Consider the following 20,922-nt stretch of genomic DNA (forward strand, 5'->3'; position numbering starts at 1 on the left):
TGAGTGCAGAGGTTTCACTGACCAAGCTCTGATGTTGACTTTCTTGGCTGGTTGACATCCTGAAGAGGGACTTGATACGGCAAGTAACATGGTGCTGTCAGAAATGTGGGAGTCCTTCCTTGGTTTAGTTTGAAAGTTCAAAGTTTAGCCATACACTGAGGTACATAAAGCTCAACATGCTTGCCACTTGCTACTTGAGTTGGTTTTAAGCCTGGCTGACATTTGTTTTAACACCTTTCCTAATCACTGTGCTTTCAGTGACAAATATTCTTCTCTCTTCTGCATTTAGTTGGAGTCCTGGATTCCAGGCTGGAAATATACTTAGAGAATATTGCAGATATTCACCCTGCTCAGAAAATCAGTATGATAAAATGATCAGTTAATTACTTATTAATAGATGTCCATCATGTACTACATTTACTGCATGGAGCATTTACACAGATCAGCTATAACACTAATAATCACCTCTTTGCTTCTACATTGTCAATGATAAGGACCACCATAGAGCAGCTAAGATTTGGATGGTGGATCAATCTCAACGCTGCAGTGACAATGGCATGGTGGTTTCGCCTTAGTGTGTGTAGAGCTGATAATGGTGGCGCCAACACCACAGTCCTGCTGGTGTTTTTAAGCACTGTACCCACTCACTGTCCACTCTATTAGACACCTACCATTTTGTTTCACTTTGTAGATGTAAAGTAGCTCATCTGACAGTTGCTCATCTATTGCTGCAGAGTTTGTGTCAGTTATGATTTAGTCGTTCATCAGTGGCCACAAGGTGCTGTTCACAGGACGCTGTTAGCTGGATGTTTTTGGTTAGTTGACAATTCTGAGTTCAGCAGTGGCACAGGTATTTAAAAATTGAGCATTGCAGTGTCCGATCCACTCATATCAGCACAACACACACACTCCCTCACAAACACACACACAGACTAATATATCTACACCATATCAGTGTTACTGCAGTGTTGGGAACAATCCACCAATAAAATAATACTTGCACTGTGGTGGTCCTGTGGGGTTCCTGACCACTGAACAGGGTAAAATGGGGCTATCCAACTATGCAGAGCAACATATGGACTACAGCCTGTAATTGTAGAACTAAAAAGGCACCTATAGTGTGAGTTGTCTGATAAAATGTACAATGAGTGTAGAAACACTGAGGTGATTTTAATGTTATGGTGAATTGGGGTGTGATGCAAATTTCCAAGTATTGTACAGTACTTGTGTTGAACAAAATAAACCTTTGGTGCAGTTGTTTCAGCTGCCGGCATTGAAGTAGTTCTCTGATCCCTCACTAACGGAGATGATGACCCCATTTGAAGGTTTAAGTGTGATGAAGGAGGCACCACCTCACATTCTCCATTGTGCAGTGAAAGGTCAAGCCACTGCATTAAATCGAATTGCTTGCGTTTTTTAAGTTACTCAATTAATGGGGGCCATGCTCTTCTTTTATAATGTCTTTAATGCCTTTGTATTCCTAATTTGATTTTTAATTGTAAACGCACATTCTGATGGAAGATGTTTATATAACAATGTGCAGGGTTACTGAAAGTGTCTGGAAGACTGGTGTTACATATTGAATTATATATATTGAACATTTGACATGGGATAGGATGTCTTTGGGGCCAGAAAAAGTTGTCCAGCTTTGCTTTTCCTCAAGTTCCCTGAGGATATTTGACTAATGTCTGCCTAGCACTGTCCATGACATGAGGAAAGCTAACACTGATGGTACATCAAGGTCCTGAGGGTTTGAATTTTTATCAGCAGAGCTTCACAGTCACAAAGACGCTTGTTACAATCCCACTCATAAAAAGCACTCTGTCTTTCCTTTCATTGTTATTCAGTGCCCTGCTGCTCTGAAAATGCACTCACTGCTGGCATTCAGGCATCGGTTTATGGAATTGGCTGATGTCAGTACAAATATCATATATGAAAACAGTGGGATTCTTGGCCTGAATATATTGAGGGTCTCTCCATGACATTTAATTAGCCAGGACAAATTAAATGGCTTAGTTCCAATTATACATCTAACCGACCTTTGTAATTCCTAATCCTGAAGCGGTGGGTGTATCTCTGGTGGTATGGATCTAAAGAGGGGAGAGCAGGACCTTCAGTCACCATGTCTAGACCTTTAATCCCTTAAATCTAACTAGTGTGGATTCGACTGGCCCTAGTCCACACAAATCAATGACTTTCCAAGCCAGGCAATAGTCAGAAGAAATGACTATAGCTGTCTGTTCAAAAATCTGTTATTATTTAAAGGATCCCCTTGAAATGTTGACTGAAGGGCAGTTGAGGGTTGTTGAAGAGTTCAAAACCAATGTATGAATAATATAATGTATCTCTCTCTCTCTCTCTTTAACCCCCAGCCCCTCCCGGACTCCCAGTAGGACTTTCTAGTTGGAGACCAACTCCACCCACTCCATCCAGCAGCCATGGCAGATGACGCAGACATGCGCAATGAGCTATCAGACATGCAGCAGCGTGCTGACCAGCTGGCCGATGAGGTGAGGGCCAGTTCTTCCAGGCATCAAAGTATATTTCTGTTTGTTCTGTTTTAAAGTACATGTTTTTTTTTTCAGTTTCATATTGGTATTTTCAGCTTATTAAAGACAGGATCATAGTCTACTGTATATTTTCAGTGGTTTTGGACAATCAACAATGCAACTGAGATGTTTCAGGCTATTTATGAATGAACTGATTGTAGATTGTAGAACTGATGTTTCCAAATATGCATATGGGCTCAATGGAAGGCCAAAGCAACTACATCCTCACAAGACTGATCCTCCCTGTATGCATATTGCCATGGGACAATAGCTCAAGGAATAAATAACTGTATAAAGTCTTTTATTAGGTGGTCAAAATATTTCATAACTATGGAAGTAAGCACCACGGGTCTATAGCCATTCAAACAGGTAGCTTTAGTTTTCTTTGGAACTGGAACCACTATAGACATTTTAAAACATCTTGGAAATGTACACGTCTGTAACAAGTTACAAGTATCTGTGAAATCACCTGTCACGTTTTTTAATAACCTTTGCAAAGAGACCATCCGGTCCATACCTTATTTGGATTTGTCTTCTTCCTTCAGCCTCTGATATTTTAACTGAAGGACAGCAGGCTATAGGAGGATCAAACACTGTTGGATTCCTCCTCCCATGTTCAAAGCATGCATATAAGTGATTTCTTCTTGAATTAATTCCTCTGCTAATGATAGCACGATCTGACTTACACTGCTTGCCCCCTTATATAAGGTCAATGAGCTAAGACCATGCCACAAACTTAAACTAAAATCATTTCCTCTAAACAGCCTACAAGGTTAAACGAGATTTTTTTGGCTTTATAGAGATCATACATAGCTGTCTTCTAAAGATTAATATCTCACATATTATGTGTCACATATTATGATAGATAATATGTGACACACAAGCCTTCCGTTTCTCTCTGACATAATTTTAAGACATGGCTTATGATTATTAAAAAGAGTAGCAGTCCTAACAAGAAAACAAATGTCTATACTAATTTTACATAGTCAGGAATCACATAAAAAAACAACAACACAAAAAACTAACTTTAATTCAGAGCTTTGGGAAATATTCAGCATCCTTGAAATCCTTGAAATTGCTTCCTCACTCCAACATAGAAATGGGCAAACATCACCTTAACTTTACACTTTTTGCAAAAACATTGAAAACCTATAGATAATCGAACTTACCATAAGCTGTGTGGGCGAGGGCTTTAAAATGATTTTCTAATAGATGTATAACACTGATAAATTGCTTAGTCCCCCCCTCGTCTTACAGTTAAAATGCTGAAATAAGTTTATTATGACACTACTCACACTGCAATGATTAAAATCCCCAGTCACAACAATAACTAGGGCAGGATACTGGTTTACATGTCTATTAATAATGTCTACCAAATTAACAAACCTGCTCCACTAGCCTGAGCTGGAATGTAGATTACAAATAAAATCACACTTGAGATTTCGCTCAGGAGGAAAAATGTCCTGTGTTTAACCATCAGACACTCAAATTCAGATTGATTTATCCTTGACAAAACCTCCACCTCACTGCTCTAGCAGCAGAAAACAGACACCCCTTCCCCTGGTCTTGCCCTCGTCTTGTCCTCAGACACTGGGTGTCTCTCCAGTTGAAAAACTGAAAAGCCATGTCGCTGCACAGCCAAGTCAGTAAGTCATTTTTCAGTCAGGTGAAATACACTGCAGTCTTAAAGGTCACGTTGATACTGAATACGTCCAAACAGCTTATCAATATTTTCCAGAGATTGCATTTTTGTGAGGTGTGTCATTTTCCTTTAAGAACCCAGGTAGTTGTGAGTCTGCTCATCCTGGATCAACCTATCCTGGATTTCTAATAAATCATGTCAATCATAAACCCATTATGGCTAGAATTCTTTGCACAGGAAAAGACAACAGTAACCACAGGGACAGAAATGGAAGAACACCATCACCATATTTCCATTCAGCACTGTATTAAAATTAAACATTTCACTATAAGAACCCACACTCTACTAATGCCAAATCATATTTAAAATTCATTTAATAAAGTTTGAGAGCTTATATGGGATATTTTGGCAAGGTTGCCTAGTCAACTTTGGTGTCCGTTAATTGTTTGCAGTGTTAATTTGCATGTGGCCGACTCAGAAGTTTCTGTGATTTACATTAAAGAAGAAAAATAGTATACAGCAGAAGCATGGTACCATTTTAGCTGAGAAGATGTGGAGATGGCATCAGTTTTTCAAAAATGGCACTCATTTGTCTCCTACACCATACATTTTAATATGACCATTAAAAGGAACAGATGGCTGCTGCAAAATTGCATTACTTGTTTACTTATTTCAAATGACAGATTTTTGGTTTCATACCTACTCCGAGCTGTGACTGTGCAACTGACCTGTGTGTATTTGGGTGCATGTGTCTGTGTGTTTCTGTCAGGTGTAGGGAGTGTCCAGCTGCACCTAGGCTTACATAACCCTGCAGCTTTTGTTGTTTGTGTGTGAAGTGAGTGTGAAGTGTGTGTGTGAGAGCAGGGCCTCAGAGAGTTTTTGTGCACACTTGCAGTCAGATGGAGCTCATTTCTACCACCACACACTATGATTCACCCTCACAGCTTAGCAGAATATTAAAATGCCAGTGCAACACAGCCACATGCTGCAAAAACCTCTTGTGGGTCTCACATCTGGAGAAATCTGGACTCTCTTTTACTCCTTCTCTCTCGTCTTTCACACAGACACACGCACAGACACAATCCTTTACGTCAGTGTGACACATATGACATAGTAATGTCAAAACAGCCCAAGAAGATAAACCTTGCTTAAAAATAAAACCCCTTCATTTATATTCAGAGGCTTCAGTTGAAAAGCGCTGGCTGCAAAACTGCAGGGATTTTATGAATAGCAGCCATTTTGGATCATCCTGATCTGACTGTGAAGCGGGGGTGTCTCAGCAGGCAGAGGGACTGTGCTGGGAATGAGGAGGATGTGTGTGGTCTGGATCTTTGGGTGTGGAGAGCAGCCCTCAGATTTATGAAATTATTAAAATAATTTATGGTAACTCAAGATTTATTTGAATAAATTAGTTTTAAAAACTTTTTTTTTTACATAAAAAGAGCCTTCTGTTATTTTTAAAATGTTTTAATTTATTTAAAATTACACTTATATAGCGCCTTTCTAGAAACCCAAGAAAGCTTTAAAATCAACACTCAACCCACACCCACATTGCTGAGAAGCGGCCAGGAATGACCGTGCACCTGGAGGACTGCATCGGGCAGTAGGGTTTCACCCAGGATAGAGCGCCAATCCATATCTGGGCACACCAGGACAGTCATTAGAAAAGCCAATTCACATAACCTCCATGTTTTTGGACTGTGGGAGGAAACTGGAGACCCTGAAGCTAACCCACGCAGACACAGGGAGAACATGGAAACTCCACCCAGATAGGACTTGAACTCAAGATCCCAGCGCTTGGAGGCGAACCTCTAAACCACTGTACCGCACCGTTATAGTCGCATGAATGAGCAAAACCAGCTTAATCAGAGTGTACGGATTACTTTCAATAAATACATAAATCAGCTATCATCAAGGTTCACATGTACCTGAAAAGGAAAACATAAAAATTCTGAGATACAGCTTTCAAATACCATCAAGACAAAATGCATTAGTTCTGGGCTTTTGGAGTTCAGGAGATTCTGGATATTTTTCTGCATTATTTGCTTGTTAACATTCCTTTCACTGACTTACTCTGATCATGGATATCAAATCAGATCTTAGTCAAGATAAAAAAAAACAGTCATTCCTTTATTCTGTGAAAGAGTAATTGTTTGAATATATTATTCAGTTAGTGCTGCAAATCTAGCTAACTGCTTCAAAATTGATTAGCCCATATTGCTACTCTCTTCTCTCACATAGCGATAAAGATCTTAATCTGCTGGGTCTGGCTTCCTTTTGTAATGTCTTGTTTTTCTTTCCACAGTCACTGGAGAGCACCCGCCGTATGCTGCAGCTCGTTGAAGAGGTAAGTTCTTTTGCCAGCAATTCACACCCAATATTATACATGTAACCTGTAAAATATTGTACAAAACTGCTGAACCAACATGGACAAACTGGCATTTTACTTAGCATTTTCTTGTTGATCAAATATTTTCACTGTCCATAACAACACAAAACAATAATCTATAGGCACAATCGGGTAGTGGAACTCAGAATTAATAAAAAGAATCATTTAGACATTGTCAGAAAACCCACACAAATAACTTATTTAGTCACATCGACATCTAATGAATTCATTAAATGTCCTTTAAAATATTCATTCATTCATTATCTGTAACTGCTTATCCAGTTCAGGGTCACGGTGGGTCCAGAGCCTACCTGGAATCACTGGGTGCAAGGCAGGAACCCTGGAGGGGGCGCCTTCACAGGGCGACACACACACTCACATTCACTCACACCTACGGACACATTTGAGTGTGTTTTTGGACCGTGAGAGGAAACTGGAGCACACAGAGGAAACCCACGCGGACACAGGGAGAGCACACCAAACTCCCCACAGACAGTCACCCGGAGCGGGACTTGAACCCGAAACCTCCAGGTCCTTGTCCCTGTGTGACTGCGACACTACCTGTTCTGCCACCATGTTGCCCCCTTTAAAATATTGCACATTCACAAAAATCCACATTGTCCATTTATATTACTATACTGTGTGAAATCTACTAAATCTCATCCTCTAATATTTGACACTGCCCCCTCCAGGGTGTATTCCCGCCTTGCGCCCAATGATTCCAGGTTGGCTCTGGACCCACCGCGACCCTGAACTGGATAAGCGGTTACAGATAATGAATGAATGAATGAATGAATGAATATTTGACACTGCCCCTTGCTAAGCTTGATGCTAGCTATGAAAGTTAGTTATCTGATCAGAGTCCCCACCCCACCCTTAAGAAATATCAACAATGTAAATAATTATTGCTTTTGGTTTATACAATACTATTTTAATGAGAAATTTGTGCTCATAGTAAATATTTTTTTATCAGTGAAAGATACAGACAAAGGTTATCTGACGGAATGTCAATACATGCAATATTTTAAGCTAGATATTTATTAATTTATTCATTGTCTGAAACCACTCATCCAGTTCAGGGTCATGGTGGGTTCGGAGCCTACCTGGATAAGCTAGATATCAGTTTTATTTTTCAATATTTTATAGCTTTTCCACATAAAAGTTGTAAAATTATAAATATTATTTTGCACTTGTTTTTGGAAACAAGATCACCAATTACATCACCAGAGTTCACAGTCATACTGGACATTAAATTTGTTTCATCTTTAAATTCTCAATGCTGTATCACTTTTTTTTTATTATTATTATTTTAGAATGATTGATTTTGTGGATGCATTTAGAGTTATATAAATCTTTAAAGTGCAAGACTATTTCATTTTTTTATTTATATATGCTTCTGATCTTTTTATATTTGAACAAAATAAAGACCACAAACAAAAGAACCTTCACTATGACTGACATTTGGGATGCTATGTTGCAGCGTTTTGAGCGGCTAGAATGCTGCTTCTGTTTTTGGCTCCTGTCTGATTCTGACAAGCTGACAGGCGGCCTCTGTAGCCAGGAGCAAGTAGAGTCACTCTAAACTGGGATAAGCAGGAGAGTTGATAGAGAAAAGGACGGAGGGAGAGAGTGTGAAAAACAGAGGGAGCGTTGTGGAGGAGGGACTGGCGATGGAAAGCCTCTGCAGTATGTTTCAAGGTCATATTGATAATCAGTGACCATAATTGCTGCAAAGTGCACCACCTCGTGCCTATTAACAGGCAGGAAGGAGAACAGCGATAAGTTGCTTGGGTTGTGACAAATGTTCAAGCTGCTTGGAGAAACCCCAGCAAAGGGGAGAAGTGAAGGAAAATGGAGGACAAGGTTATGGCACTGATAAAGATTAGTCATACCAACTGATGGGTAAAACGTCCCCAAGTGGCCCCCATCTGAACCTACACACTCTGACTTGCGGTAATAAAATCTGTCATAGTATTTTCATCAGGAAGCAACTAGAAAGCCAGTGGTAAATTACATGCATTATTTACCCCAGGAAACACATGGTGTTTATACCACATTTTCTAGAACGGTGTGGAGATTCAGCAGAGCCTTGTGCTAACTCATGAACCCCAAAGGACCTGTTTAAGGCAATTTCAGGGCTCCTGCTGCTGCTTGGTCTCAGGCCTGATTTATGCCACCATGCAACCCTGATTACCCAAAACATCGATGCTGAGCTTCCTGCTGAAATCACTGATGCAGCAGCTCTTCTAATGTATGCTTCACAAGCCCAGGTGCTAGATTTATCAAATACTTTATAAACGATGCAAAAGACAGAGCAGCAAGAAGACTTTACCCTATCGACTATACTAAGAAGTGTCCCATAACTTCTAGGTGTCTGAAAATAGAATAAAAGTGTGTTTGGAGACTCAGTGACCAAGCAGATTTGAATGCAGCCCAGGGGCAAGTCAATACATCCATCAAAGTGAATCAATAATCAATGCATTGGGTATCTACTAAGTTCATAGACATCTGTGATTCAGTGTGTCACAGCCACACCCCAACAGAGCAGTGGGAGTTCAGCATTCATTAGTAATCACTGACTGTGCTGGGTATGACTGAATTAGTAATGTGCAAATCTGTTTCTTCATCAGGATGCAATCATCTCTTTGTTCTGTGTAGAGATGAATGACAGATTAATCTACATTGACCTGCATATCTCATCCTATATAACCTAATTTTGCACTCTGATTTTTGCACTTGCAATCCATAATCACTATGATTAATCAGTTATTACCACTGCAATTTACAGCCACTCTAAGTAGTTTGAAATAGTTAAACATTAACAACATTGTGTTAACTCACTAACATTTATAATCTCTCTCAAATTTTGCATTCGCTCAATTTATTCTTAATTGCTACAGGATATAGGGCAAATTATTATTTTGATTTTAAGTACAGAAGTACATAGAAGTACTATGTGATTACTTTGGATAATGTGGGAAACAGTAACCCTCCCATGTACCTTCTGTACATGGGAGGGTTACTGTTTCCCACATTATCCAAATTAATCACATAGTACTCAGAAACGTTCAAATGACACTTATAACAGGTAAAGCCTTGGCATATATTATTCTACCTTATCCCACCTTGTTTGATGGCTTGCACTTATTTACATATTTCAAGCCTACTATTTAGCAAAATGCCAATGTTTATCCACTTTATAGCCATTTTTTATGCTCATTGTGTCCTTACATCAGTGGCTAGCACCTAACTGCCATATTTTTTCAAATGGGAATAAGTATATTTACAAGTATCAGTACCTGAAATCTGAATTTTTCTCTTCACAATCACAGATCCAAGTTTGACAATGAAATGGCTGTGTGGTCTGTCAGTTGGCAGCTATTTCTGAACCTTAGTTAGGTGTCTAGTCCCTCAGATGCTTTGTAGGTGCTACATAGCTCTACCCCATAATGCCTGCCCACGGTGACTATAACAATATTTTCTCAACAAATTGTGTGTTACCTCAACACAATTTTGCACTTTTTATATGTTTTAAAAACATAGGAGACCATATTCCTTATTATCATTTGAGTGCTACAAGTATTGGACATTAGGCACTTAGACACATGGATCATGTATGAAGATCATTGACTGTATTGCTGTTATATCAAAACCTATTTACGCTTATTAACTTTCCAGTGATCATTTTTACACCTACTGTAAATAGCGGTTTCCAATCGCTCTGTGTGAATATACAACAATGAATGGACCAGGATATAATTTCATAAAAACTTTAGGAAAGTTTGGTTTCAATAGCAACAATATATTAATGCTGCACAAATTTATCAGTATTTCTGCAGCATGTGTTTCCCAAGAGCATTGCATTATGGACACAATAATTATTCCATTTAATGATCTGCTGAATATTCCACAAGTTCATATGTAGGTAGAGGCCAGTGAACCAGGTGTCTACATATCCTTAACTGCTGACTGCAGTTCCTCTTTCTTGACTCTTAAACTCTTATAAAGACCCTATAAAGTTTCCTACTGATCTTACCTCTGTCTTTGTTTCTGCTCATTCTGTTCTTTCCTTCTTCCTTTTCCCTCACCTCCATGCCACCTTGCCACCTCATGCCTCTTTGTGCATAGAGTAAAGATGCTGGTATCAGGACTTTGGTTATGCTGGATGAGCAAGGAGGTAAGTCTAAACACTTTACAGATGGATGACAAAGCATGATTTCCTAAAACAAAGTTAGCTGACTTGATTCAGAATTTCAACATTTCATTGTAGTATGTGTAAGTATATTTATGTAGCCTTCTTTACATTCAAACTAAATGACACACAAATGATAATAAAACTATTAATAGTAATAAAGTAACATAAATAAAAAAAGCATCAAATGATAAATTGATATGAGTAAATACATATTTCTTTCACATGTTTGGGGTGTTAACTTTCTCTGTCTTCTTTTGACTAACAACTTTCTAAATCTTTTTATTCTTTTGCTAACAAGTGTGCTTCTTTCTTATCTTTAAGATATTTTCTAAGATTATTTTCACTAACATACAACTCATATGGCCACTGAGACTCTTCATTAACTGGCTACATTCAGCTTTTACATCCTACAGCTTGTCAGTTTGAAACAGTACCACCATAAACAATAAGGCTAACATATTAAATCTAAATCAGCGAGTTTCTTTCTCTGTGTGGGGAAAAATAAGACGATCGATTTAGCTGGTAAAGACAAATGTCACTCTTTCTCATAGAACACTAATATCCTTTTTTGTACAATCCCTGACTGAGTTCCTCAAAACTGCATTGGGTCACACTCATAGGGTTAAGTGGCCTATGCAGAAAGAATATATTTCCAATAATTTCTCGCAACCTTGCATTATGACCACATTAAAAGCATACATTAGCTTATTTATGTTGTAGCAGTTTAGGAAATTATGCCATTGGCCTTGCTAGGCACATTATCCTGAGTTGGGTGCTCTGATAGGCTGTTGCGTGGGAAAGCCCCCCTCTCTGATGCTGATGATTACTCTTGCAGGGTATGGCTATGAAAGGGATTAGATTTTCCTCCTCTAGACCTCAGGGATTGCCGCTGAAAGCCTATTTAAACGAGCCCCTTAGCCATAAGGTGCTGTTAATCTGAGCTTACTCTTTGACATTGTTGTTTGACACTGTCATCAAAGTGCAAAGCAGGCAAAGAAATTGTAGAAAGGGGGCAAAAAAATAAAAGAAGAAAGTCTACATTTGTAAATAATCACCTTCACAATTGTCCCACTGAAATTCCCCACTGAGTTTAAAATCATTTTAATCTACTAATGGACCAAACTTTTAGGTTCAGTGCCAGGGATTCTACAAATCTGACTACTGTCCTAGGTTTTCTTTCTATCCAAACCCATCCAGCCTTTCTCTTTCCCCCTAACAACATACCTCACCAGATTTCTCTTTAAATGTTACAGATTAGATGCCCTGCCGTGTAGCCAAACATCCCCAGTCATGTTCATCCTTACCCCCACCCAGACAAACAAACCATGAGCTACATACATTGCCTTAATAAGCCTGTGCTGGATGACTCAGCATGTTGCAACCCTTAAGCCTTGGGTGAAAGATGAGGGCAGTCTTTAATTCTGTCCTGAGGTCTAATTAAAGTCACACAGCTTTGAGCAGCTGCACTCCTACAGCGACGCATGTGGGACATGTTGTCTCTATTTGCTTTTGACATCCTTTTGAAAGGCACTGTGGAACTACGTAATTTTTCACAGCCAAAATGTTTTAGCCTTTGTCCTCCAGCCTATTACATTTAACATATCCTTAGATGAGGTATATTTACCAGTGGCTCTCTTTACATCTTCTGGCAAGTGTTGATCCATTCAAATGCATGTTGTCCCCAATACGTACAATGTAGCAGAAATCACGCCCAGCTTGATAGTGTTCATTTCTCAGAAAAAAAGACAATAAAATTCATTCCACTGCTGTCATCCCTTTGTCCTGACCAGAACAACTCGATCGTGTTGAAGATGGCATGAACCATATCAACCAAGACATGAAGGAGGCCGAGAAAAATTTAAAAGATTTAGGGAAATGCTGTGGCCTTTTCATATGTCCGTGTAACAAGTAGGTACTGACCATGTGACGGAAGGGTCTTTTGCGTATGTGGTGGCGTCCTTTTTATTTCTTTCCTTTCATTTTCCTTTTGTCACAGTGACCGTCTGAAGTTTTATTTCTTTCTGTCTTCTCTTCTTTGTCCTCTCTTTCCTCCTTCCTTTCTTCCCTGTTTTCTTCTCACGTGCTTCGTTCTGTGGGGGATAAATTGCTTGTTGTTTAATCAGAACAACTGGAGCGCATCGAAGAGGGGATGGACCAAATCAATAAGGACATGAAGGATGCAGAAAAGAATTTGAACGATCTAGGAAAATTCTGTGGTCTTTGCTCCTGTCCATGTAACAAGTAGGTGCTGCTTGCCTGCCTGCCTGCCTGCCTTAAGATAAAAACAAAATGCAATAACAATAAGCCCTAAAGGTCTTTCAATGGAGTGTAGCCCTAGCCCTTGGTGCCTGACTTACCACCAACGCTCTTCAGTATGACCTGCCCCAAATTAATTGATGAGCATGAGGCATGGTCACACCCATACTCTCTCTCACACACAACTGCCCTGCAGCCTTGCCTCCTGGTCCTCTGTGACTGAGAGATTGCCAATCAGATATATGAAGTAAGGCATGATGCACTGATCCTAAGAGCTGACCTTTCCACAGACCCCTGTCTGAGAACCGCATGCCAAGAATAATAGGCTGGACCTTTAGAGACCAAAAACAGCCAAAGAATCTACCATAGAAAATGTATGGATGTGCCAAAGTTGAATCAATTTTTCAAGTGTGACTAGTAGTTTCTGTTCAAATCAGTTCATCGACAATAACCATTGACTGCCTATAGCTCGTCTGGTGAATGTGAATGAGGCGGATGGGATATATACAATCACATGTAACCGAACATATTATCAGAGCATCATTTGAATGACAAATATTCTTTTTTATTTATAATTCTGAACTAAACACATGCGCATATTCTAGGCAACTTTGAGAGCACATCCATCAAGGCTTGTATGACTGGAACAGCATGTCCCTGAATGCCAAATGCATGCAACTCTTGCTATTTATGACAATGCTGCTACCTTTTAAACAACGATGCACAATAACAGTAATACTGCTGATGAACTAAACCTTTATTTGTAAATAAACCAAGCGTACCATGTAACTGTTAGGATTTTACATGCTACTGGAAAGAAGAGCAGGAAGCAGAGTCAGAGATCTGGTGCTCAGCTCAGCCGCAGTACAGTGGATAGGACTGTGTTTTCGCTGGTTAGCCCCAAAGGGAGAGCAGACCAGATCTAGGTCAGACAGAGTGCGCTACAGTGGATATATATTCTGTTTTAGTTTGATAGCCCGTAGTGCCTATGTCCTCAGTTGATGCAGCTGAATGAATGAAAATAAATCACCTTATTTCTTGCTCAGACGTACTGAATGCACTAAAGGTTTAGTCTAGGATTGTTGCTAGTCTCACATATGTATTGAACATGAGTCAGCTTTAGACCATTTTTATCTGTTTAATCTTTTTGTACTAGTTGGGATATCTCTGTCCATTGTATATCTGTGTCTCATTTAGAACAGACACCTCAGACATCTCTTCTTTCACTGTCCTTTCTGATGGAAAAAAATAGCAAGAGTGGCAAATATAAGCATCCTAAGCTGTATATACGGGTTAGAACATTAGTTGACCTGCCACATTACATAGAGCTTAAAACGCTGCAGGATGGAGAGTAGGAGAGACGGGGGAACTGTTGCCGTAGTCCATATCTATAAATAACACTGCAGTGGGAGGCCTGGTTATCTCTGTTTCATATCGAATAAGATCTGAAATACAGGATCACTGAGATTTATCAAACAACAACAGAATAAAATGTTCTGCCTCATTTTTAGACGCAAGACCAGATTGTGTGCTGAGAAGGATCCCCAGCCTGTTATTGTGACAGACAGGCATTTAACCAGTGGGAAAGAATTCTAACAAGCCAATGATGATAAACAATCTCCAGCTGGGTTCACCTGCTCTATTTTGCAGCATGACAGCACATGCAGAAACAGTCATAAGTAGCGTTCTTTATCCATCTGAGTTGGTTTCAAAAAAGGGTCCCCAACCATTTTATAGCCGCGGACCAGATGACAGCCCCCTGCCATTTATGGCAGATTATATGTCGCATACATGCAGCAGTACATTTGTTAAATAAGCATTAATACACGCCCTGGGCTTGCTACCAGGAAACAAATTGGTCACAGCAAAGTGTTATATCTGTGAGTGACAAGGGCAGTGTTTTTGGTGTCCAGCCAGTTCCAAAGTTTTGTTTAAAAATCTATGATATTATTTTAATCGTTACACCCCATAAAACATACAAAGTAAATTATTGCAGGTATGTAAAACAAAGACACAGAAATGAAGTGAGAAAAGTACAATGAGCACTGATAAAAACAAGAAGTTGGAATGTTTGCTCTAGCAGTGGCTGGCTTTTTGTACTCTCTATAATGCAATAAATATTTATTTATTTATCACTCAGACTTTCACTGCTCCATGGATATTTCTCTCATATTTGAAAATAATATAATGCCATAAATGAACACTTTAAAATCCTGACAGTACATAAACATGAGGAAGGAAAATCAACAGCGCCTTCAGGGCCACTGTGACAAGCTCAAAGATTTTATGTCTTCACAGTAATACAGAAAGATAGAGTTATAACTCAGCTGGGCTATTACTTTGAGAGTTTTAAATGCAATAAATGAATATTATGAAAAAATACACAATTTAAATATAATATCGGAAATATTAGTTCAGTGTTTAAGCTGCTACTTCCCTATGCGTCAGCTGGCAGTTCTTGCAGCCCAGTACCAAACAACCCACATACCCATACTGGTCCGCGGCATGGTGATGGAACCTCCACTTTAAACAATGTTCAACACATTAAGGGGAATAAGCAAATGCATCACCAGTCAGTCCCACAGAATCTACTAGAAATTCTAATAGGCACACCCTAACACAGAATTAATATTCCACCACCCTAAAAAATGAATGGGAACGTATAACAAATGAGTCCAAAAAGAAACCGTGACCTAGGAATGGGTTTTCATCCCTCCAGTTTGTTTTCTTTTGCAGTTGTTTGCGCTTGTCTCTGACGATGTGGCAGTCCTGTTACTCTGTGTTGTCTGTCTGCCAAGGCCTGTCGTCTTTGTTATTTGTCATAATCTTAGCGGGGGAACAACTCAATAGCAGTGGGGAGAGGAAGCAAGAGTCCCTAATACTTTTTGCTAGACAATTAAACAAGAGCCCCTAATAGCTTTTGCAAGATTATTCAAGTCTCCCCCTTATTTTTCATCTCCCAGCCAATATGTTCTATGTCTGAAAGGTATATTTTAGATAGAATTGGTAAGAAACTTAGTTTGTCCTTGTTTTTGCTTGCCTGGTACTCGAAATATGTCAGCATTGCTGTTTCTTTGCATTGATAGTCTGTGTGGGCAGAAGTTCTGCCCATATGGAGGTTTTCCAGTCAGCTCTGCACTCATGCACTCATTGACTCCTGCGCAGAATGAAGAGTGGAGGCAGCAAGGCCTGGGGCAACAACCAGGATGGCGTGGTGAACAGCCAACCTGCCCGTGTGGTGGACGAGCGGGAACAGATGGCCATCAGCGGAGGCTTCATTCGCAGGTGAGGGGAACCTCTGGGTTCCATAACACATGGTCAGTTCAGAGCTGGAAATGTTCAGAAGGAGTTTGTTTCTGAGCTATAAGGTCCTTAGGGGTTGGATAACACAGCTATGGGGCTTAGAAATGTCAAAGGATCTATTTCTTCTCTTGGTGTTCAGCAACATAATCTGCATATTCAGAGAAAAGCTCCATTTGCATAACTGCTGATGGATTCTCACCACATATTCTGTATGTGTGATTCTATACAGGGTAACAGATGATGCCAGGGAAAATGAGATGGATGAGAACTTGGAGCAGGTGGGAGGTATCATTGGTAACCTCCGTCACATGGCACTTGACATGGGCAATGAGATTGACACTCAGAATCGCCAGATTGACAGGATCATGGACAAGGTAAGGGCCTTTCGCTGGTATATTTGAACAAAAGTGTTTCAGGGCACTCACATGAAATATTAATTTACTTATCTTCTGTAATAATCCTGATCAGGGCATGGTGGGCTCAGGGTCTACCTGGAATCATTGGGTGCAAAACACTTAAATAATCCATCCATCCATTATCTGTAACCGCTTATCCAATTTAGGGTCGCGGGGTGTCCAGAGCCTACCTGGAATCATCGGGCGCAAGGCGGGAATACACCCTGGAGGGGACGCCAGTCCTTCACAGGGCAACACAGACACACTCACACATTCACTCACACACCTATGGACACTTTCGAGTCGCCAATTCACCTGCAACGTGTGTGTTTTTGGACTGTGGGAGGAAACCGGAGCACCCGGAGGAAACCCACGCGGACACGGGGAGAACACACCAACTCCTCACAGACAGTCACCCGGAGCGGGAATCGAACCCACAACCTCCAGGTTCCTGGAGCTGTGTGACTGCGACACTACCTGCTGCGCCACCGTGCCGCCACACTTAAATAATAAAAAAATTAAATATATTTGTGCATTTTATTAATGTTACAGTGTTAACTTTTCATACATTCATTCATGCATCCATACCATTTCCCGAAAAGTTGGAACATTTTGCAAAATGCATTAAAAACAGTAATCATACTTAATATTTTCTAAATTATTATTATTCATTTTTTCAAATACTAAATAATAAATTTTTTTTCTATTGCATTTTACAAAAAAGTTTGACATTTTTATGATATTATATTATATATTTATGTTAATAATATTCCCTCTTGAAAGTGAATTTGAGAAATAGATAATATTCAGAACAAATGTATATAACGAGTCAATGTAAAACTCAATGTTTAAAATAATCTCTCTCATACTTTGTCATTTACCAGGCTGAGTCCAACAAAACCAGGATTGATGAAGCCAACCAGAGGGCCACAAAGATGCTTGGCAGCGGCTAAGCATCTCATCCGCCTGCTTTTACCAACCGTGCAGTTTGTTAAAAGACGCAAACATGCTTTTATCATGGTATTTACCTTCTAGGTTTGCACACATGCACATATCACCTCCCCCATTGTAAATGTTGTTCTGTGTGCTGTCTGTCGGCTTTTTCAATGATTGTCCTCGTAAATTATTTCTTATACTCCGTATCATTCTTTCCAAAGTTTGTATATAGTGCTGACTTGATGGCTCTAACTCACTTGTGAAGTTTTTATTCTCTTTATCACCTATATACATATATGTATATATGTACACACGTATATGCTTGTGTGTACATATACATATATATTACCTCTTTGCTGGATGAAATATAATATAATAGGAATGCTATACAAGCTGTCTTTCCTTTTCAGTATCTCAGTATCGTCTTAGTAAAACTGTGTCATTCCATAAGGCTACTGTCATGCTCCTTATTTTGATGTTGTCATGACAAATAAAGAAGGGGTAAAAGATGACTAATTATATGATGATGCTGATACCAATACAAAAAGCACTTACAATATCCGTTCTTGGTTCATTTCCCTTATCACAAACATAATCAGTTACTGTTTAGACAATGTGCAACTAGATTCTGTAGCTGTAATAGACATTGCATTCCAAGTGATGTGAATTGTGCGTTAATGCATGACAAATAGTAGATATTAGAGTCTTATAAATAAAATTTGTTTTAAAAAAATGGAAAAAAAAAATTCATGGCAGTAGCAAAAATCGACAAACGCATGCTCAGTATTAGGACACAGTTGAACGTTCCATATTCCTGCAAGTTTGCAATAGTGCAACTCTTTCTGTCAATATATATTTACAGACTGTGACCATCGTTGTAAAATAATGCAAAATGAAGAAATGTAACAGAGATGACAAAAAGGTTGGTTCTGCAAAAATGACCTGTTTTCTAAATGATTATGCAGCTCAGTGAAGAATATGACTAAGTGCTGAACGGTGGGGACTGGTTGTTTACTGTATCATAGGTTTTGGATGCTCTGAAAAAAATTAAATAAATAAACGTTTGCAATGTAAAGCAAAGACGCATATTTCTGAGAGACCTTACTTTTTTAAGAAGACTGTATCCTGTTAGTTTACTTTCCCTGTGTGGTTTGTTATTGGTAAAAAATTATAATAATACAAAAAAATTACAAGAGGTTTTTTGTTGCTTCTGTACTTAGAGCTATGCACACCAAATCGCTGAGATGTTGAATAGTCAAGAAGACAAATAAATACCTTACCTGAATGACACATAGGTTAAACTGTGAGATTGATGTCCTCAACGCATGTAATATTAAAAACTCCCTCTGTATCCTGTCAGTCTGTGAAGTGGTTGACATTTTGTAGCTAGCTGAATTGATTAAAAGTAATATACTCCCTCCTCATTATGGGTTCTCATTATTGTTTCGTATGGATGTATGGAACTGACATCTATCGGAGCAGCTTATTAGAACACATCCTGAGTGGACAAAGTTGATAACCCTCTTAAAACCTGGAGGTTTAATGGAGTCATCAAAAGTAAATGATAGATTTGAACAATATTATGCAGAGGAAGTAGAAGTATTCTTACGACATAGCACATTATCAATGAACTAAAAGAGTACTTGAGAAAAGCCTCTCAGGCTATGGCTTATTAAAATTGCTTGAAGGGTTTGTTAGTAGTTCTGGGACACCTAGAAATGCATGTGGGATGCCTGCAGAAGCTGTGATTAATGAGCATCAATATATGCTGCCACTGTAAAATAATTAAGACATCAATATAATTTACTTTAATTAGACGCCATAACGATACAACACATCCCATATCACTCCTATTTAAAAGAGAAGATGAAAAAAATGCTGTCTGAAGTGCAGACAAAACAGCTGAAAAATAATTTACTTGTGAATCACAGAGAAGACTGAACATATTCTGAGCCCTAATATGGCTTTTCTTCAGGATTTGAAATAACATAGGCTATTTCAACAAGACAGATCCAACAAGCCTCAGGTTCTACAGACTGGAATTAACATTTAGTGCACTTAATATCAGCGTGCAAGCACAACATGGTTGGTGAGCATACAGAAAAAACCTGAGCGCAAGCATTGAAAACTGCTGTCCTTTACATTTTGTCAAAATTTAATAATAAATGGACCAATAGAAATGCTACAAAATTGAATAAGATCTTTCTACACTGAAATTTAAGAATGTTTTTTTCATTCTCTTGAAAAGTGCACTCAGGAATTCTAAAATAATAAAAAAAACTGGTACATACAATTATGGATATAAAACCCTGGTATCCTCAGGGCCAGTGTAGCAAGGTCAGTGTTTCATTTTAATCAGAAAAAAACATGTATGATGCTGTAAACTGATATATTATTTATCACATATAATTTCACTTGTGTTTTAATAACAATATTTTTTTGTATATGAAAAATATACAGTAATATACAAAATACCAACAGGTATATTTTATAAAGTTCAAATGTTATGCTGCTAATTCCCCCATATGGTAGTTTGCAGTTGTTGCAGCCAGGTACCAAACAAGCCTTGGCCTGGTACTGGTCTGCAACCTGGCATTTGAGAACCTCTGGCATAGTGGTTAACACCACTGCTGTCCTCACTGCAGACTAGGGTTCATTTTCATGTTTTAGCAACTACACAATGTTACAGCAAAATGGCTCTGTAAGATATGATAAAACTGTAAGTTGTTCTGGATAAGTGCGTCCGCTAAATGTAATTAATGTTAATGTACAACATTTTACAATTGTTTAAAAAAATCTCTCAGCTGAAAAGGGTTTGATTTAGAATCAAATTATATATTATATATTATTTTTATATATTATATTATGATTATAGAATCAATTACACATTGATTATAGAATTATATTATAGATTATTATGCATCATTGAATGATGATGCATAATAAGTTTAGAATGCATAAACTGTGGTATGGATGATGAATGAGACAACAAGGATATTTTAAAACAATTTGTCAAGTATATAATATAATTTAGACCCTCAGTGGTTCAGCATTAAAAAATATTTCATACTGACAGCTAAAAAAATATAACAGAGGCATTTGTTATTTATTATGAGCTGACTACTGAACTATGTTGCAGTTGAGTAACACTTCCACGCATTGGTGAGGAGAGATCTTGGGGACAGGTGTTGCAATATGAGGCAATTCACACTGTTACATGCATTATTCATTTGAACGACAATATATCCACACTAGAG

General features: G+C 38.7%; 1 protein-coding gene across 1 annotated transcript in view; it reads left to right on the forward strand.

Moving 5' to 3' along the window:
* snap25a (synaptosome associated protein 25a) overlaps window positions 1-19,083 on the forward strand; it is a 33,163-nt gene extending 14,080 nt beyond the window's left edge. The window contains exons 2-8 of the mRNA XM_066677354.1: window positions 2,373-2,510; window positions 6,497-6,538; window positions 10,709-10,757; window positions 12,899-13,016; window positions 16,197-16,316; window positions 16,564-16,708; window positions 17,614-19,083. Coding sequence (XP_066533451.1) covers window positions 2,439-2,510; window positions 6,497-6,538; window positions 10,709-10,757; window positions 12,899-13,016; window positions 16,197-16,316; window positions 16,564-16,708; window positions 17,614-17,682 — 615 coding nt within the window. The 5' untranslated portion in view covers window positions 2,373-2,438 and the 3' untranslated portion in view covers window positions 17,683-19,083. The remainder of the gene's footprint in view (window positions 1-2,372; window positions 2,511-6,496; window positions 6,539-10,708; window positions 10,758-12,898; window positions 13,017-16,196; window positions 16,317-16,563; window positions 16,709-17,613) is intronic.
* Window positions 19,084-20,922: the final 1,839 nt, after the last annotated feature.

Source organism: Hoplias malabaricus, chromosome 7 (genome assembly GCF_029633855.1).
Source record: "Hoplias malabaricus isolate fHopMal1 chromosome 7, fHopMal1.hap1, whole genome shotgun sequence".
Taxonomy (NCBI): Eukaryota; Metazoa; Chordata; class Actinopteri; order Characiformes; family Erythrinidae; genus Hoplias; species Hoplias malabaricus.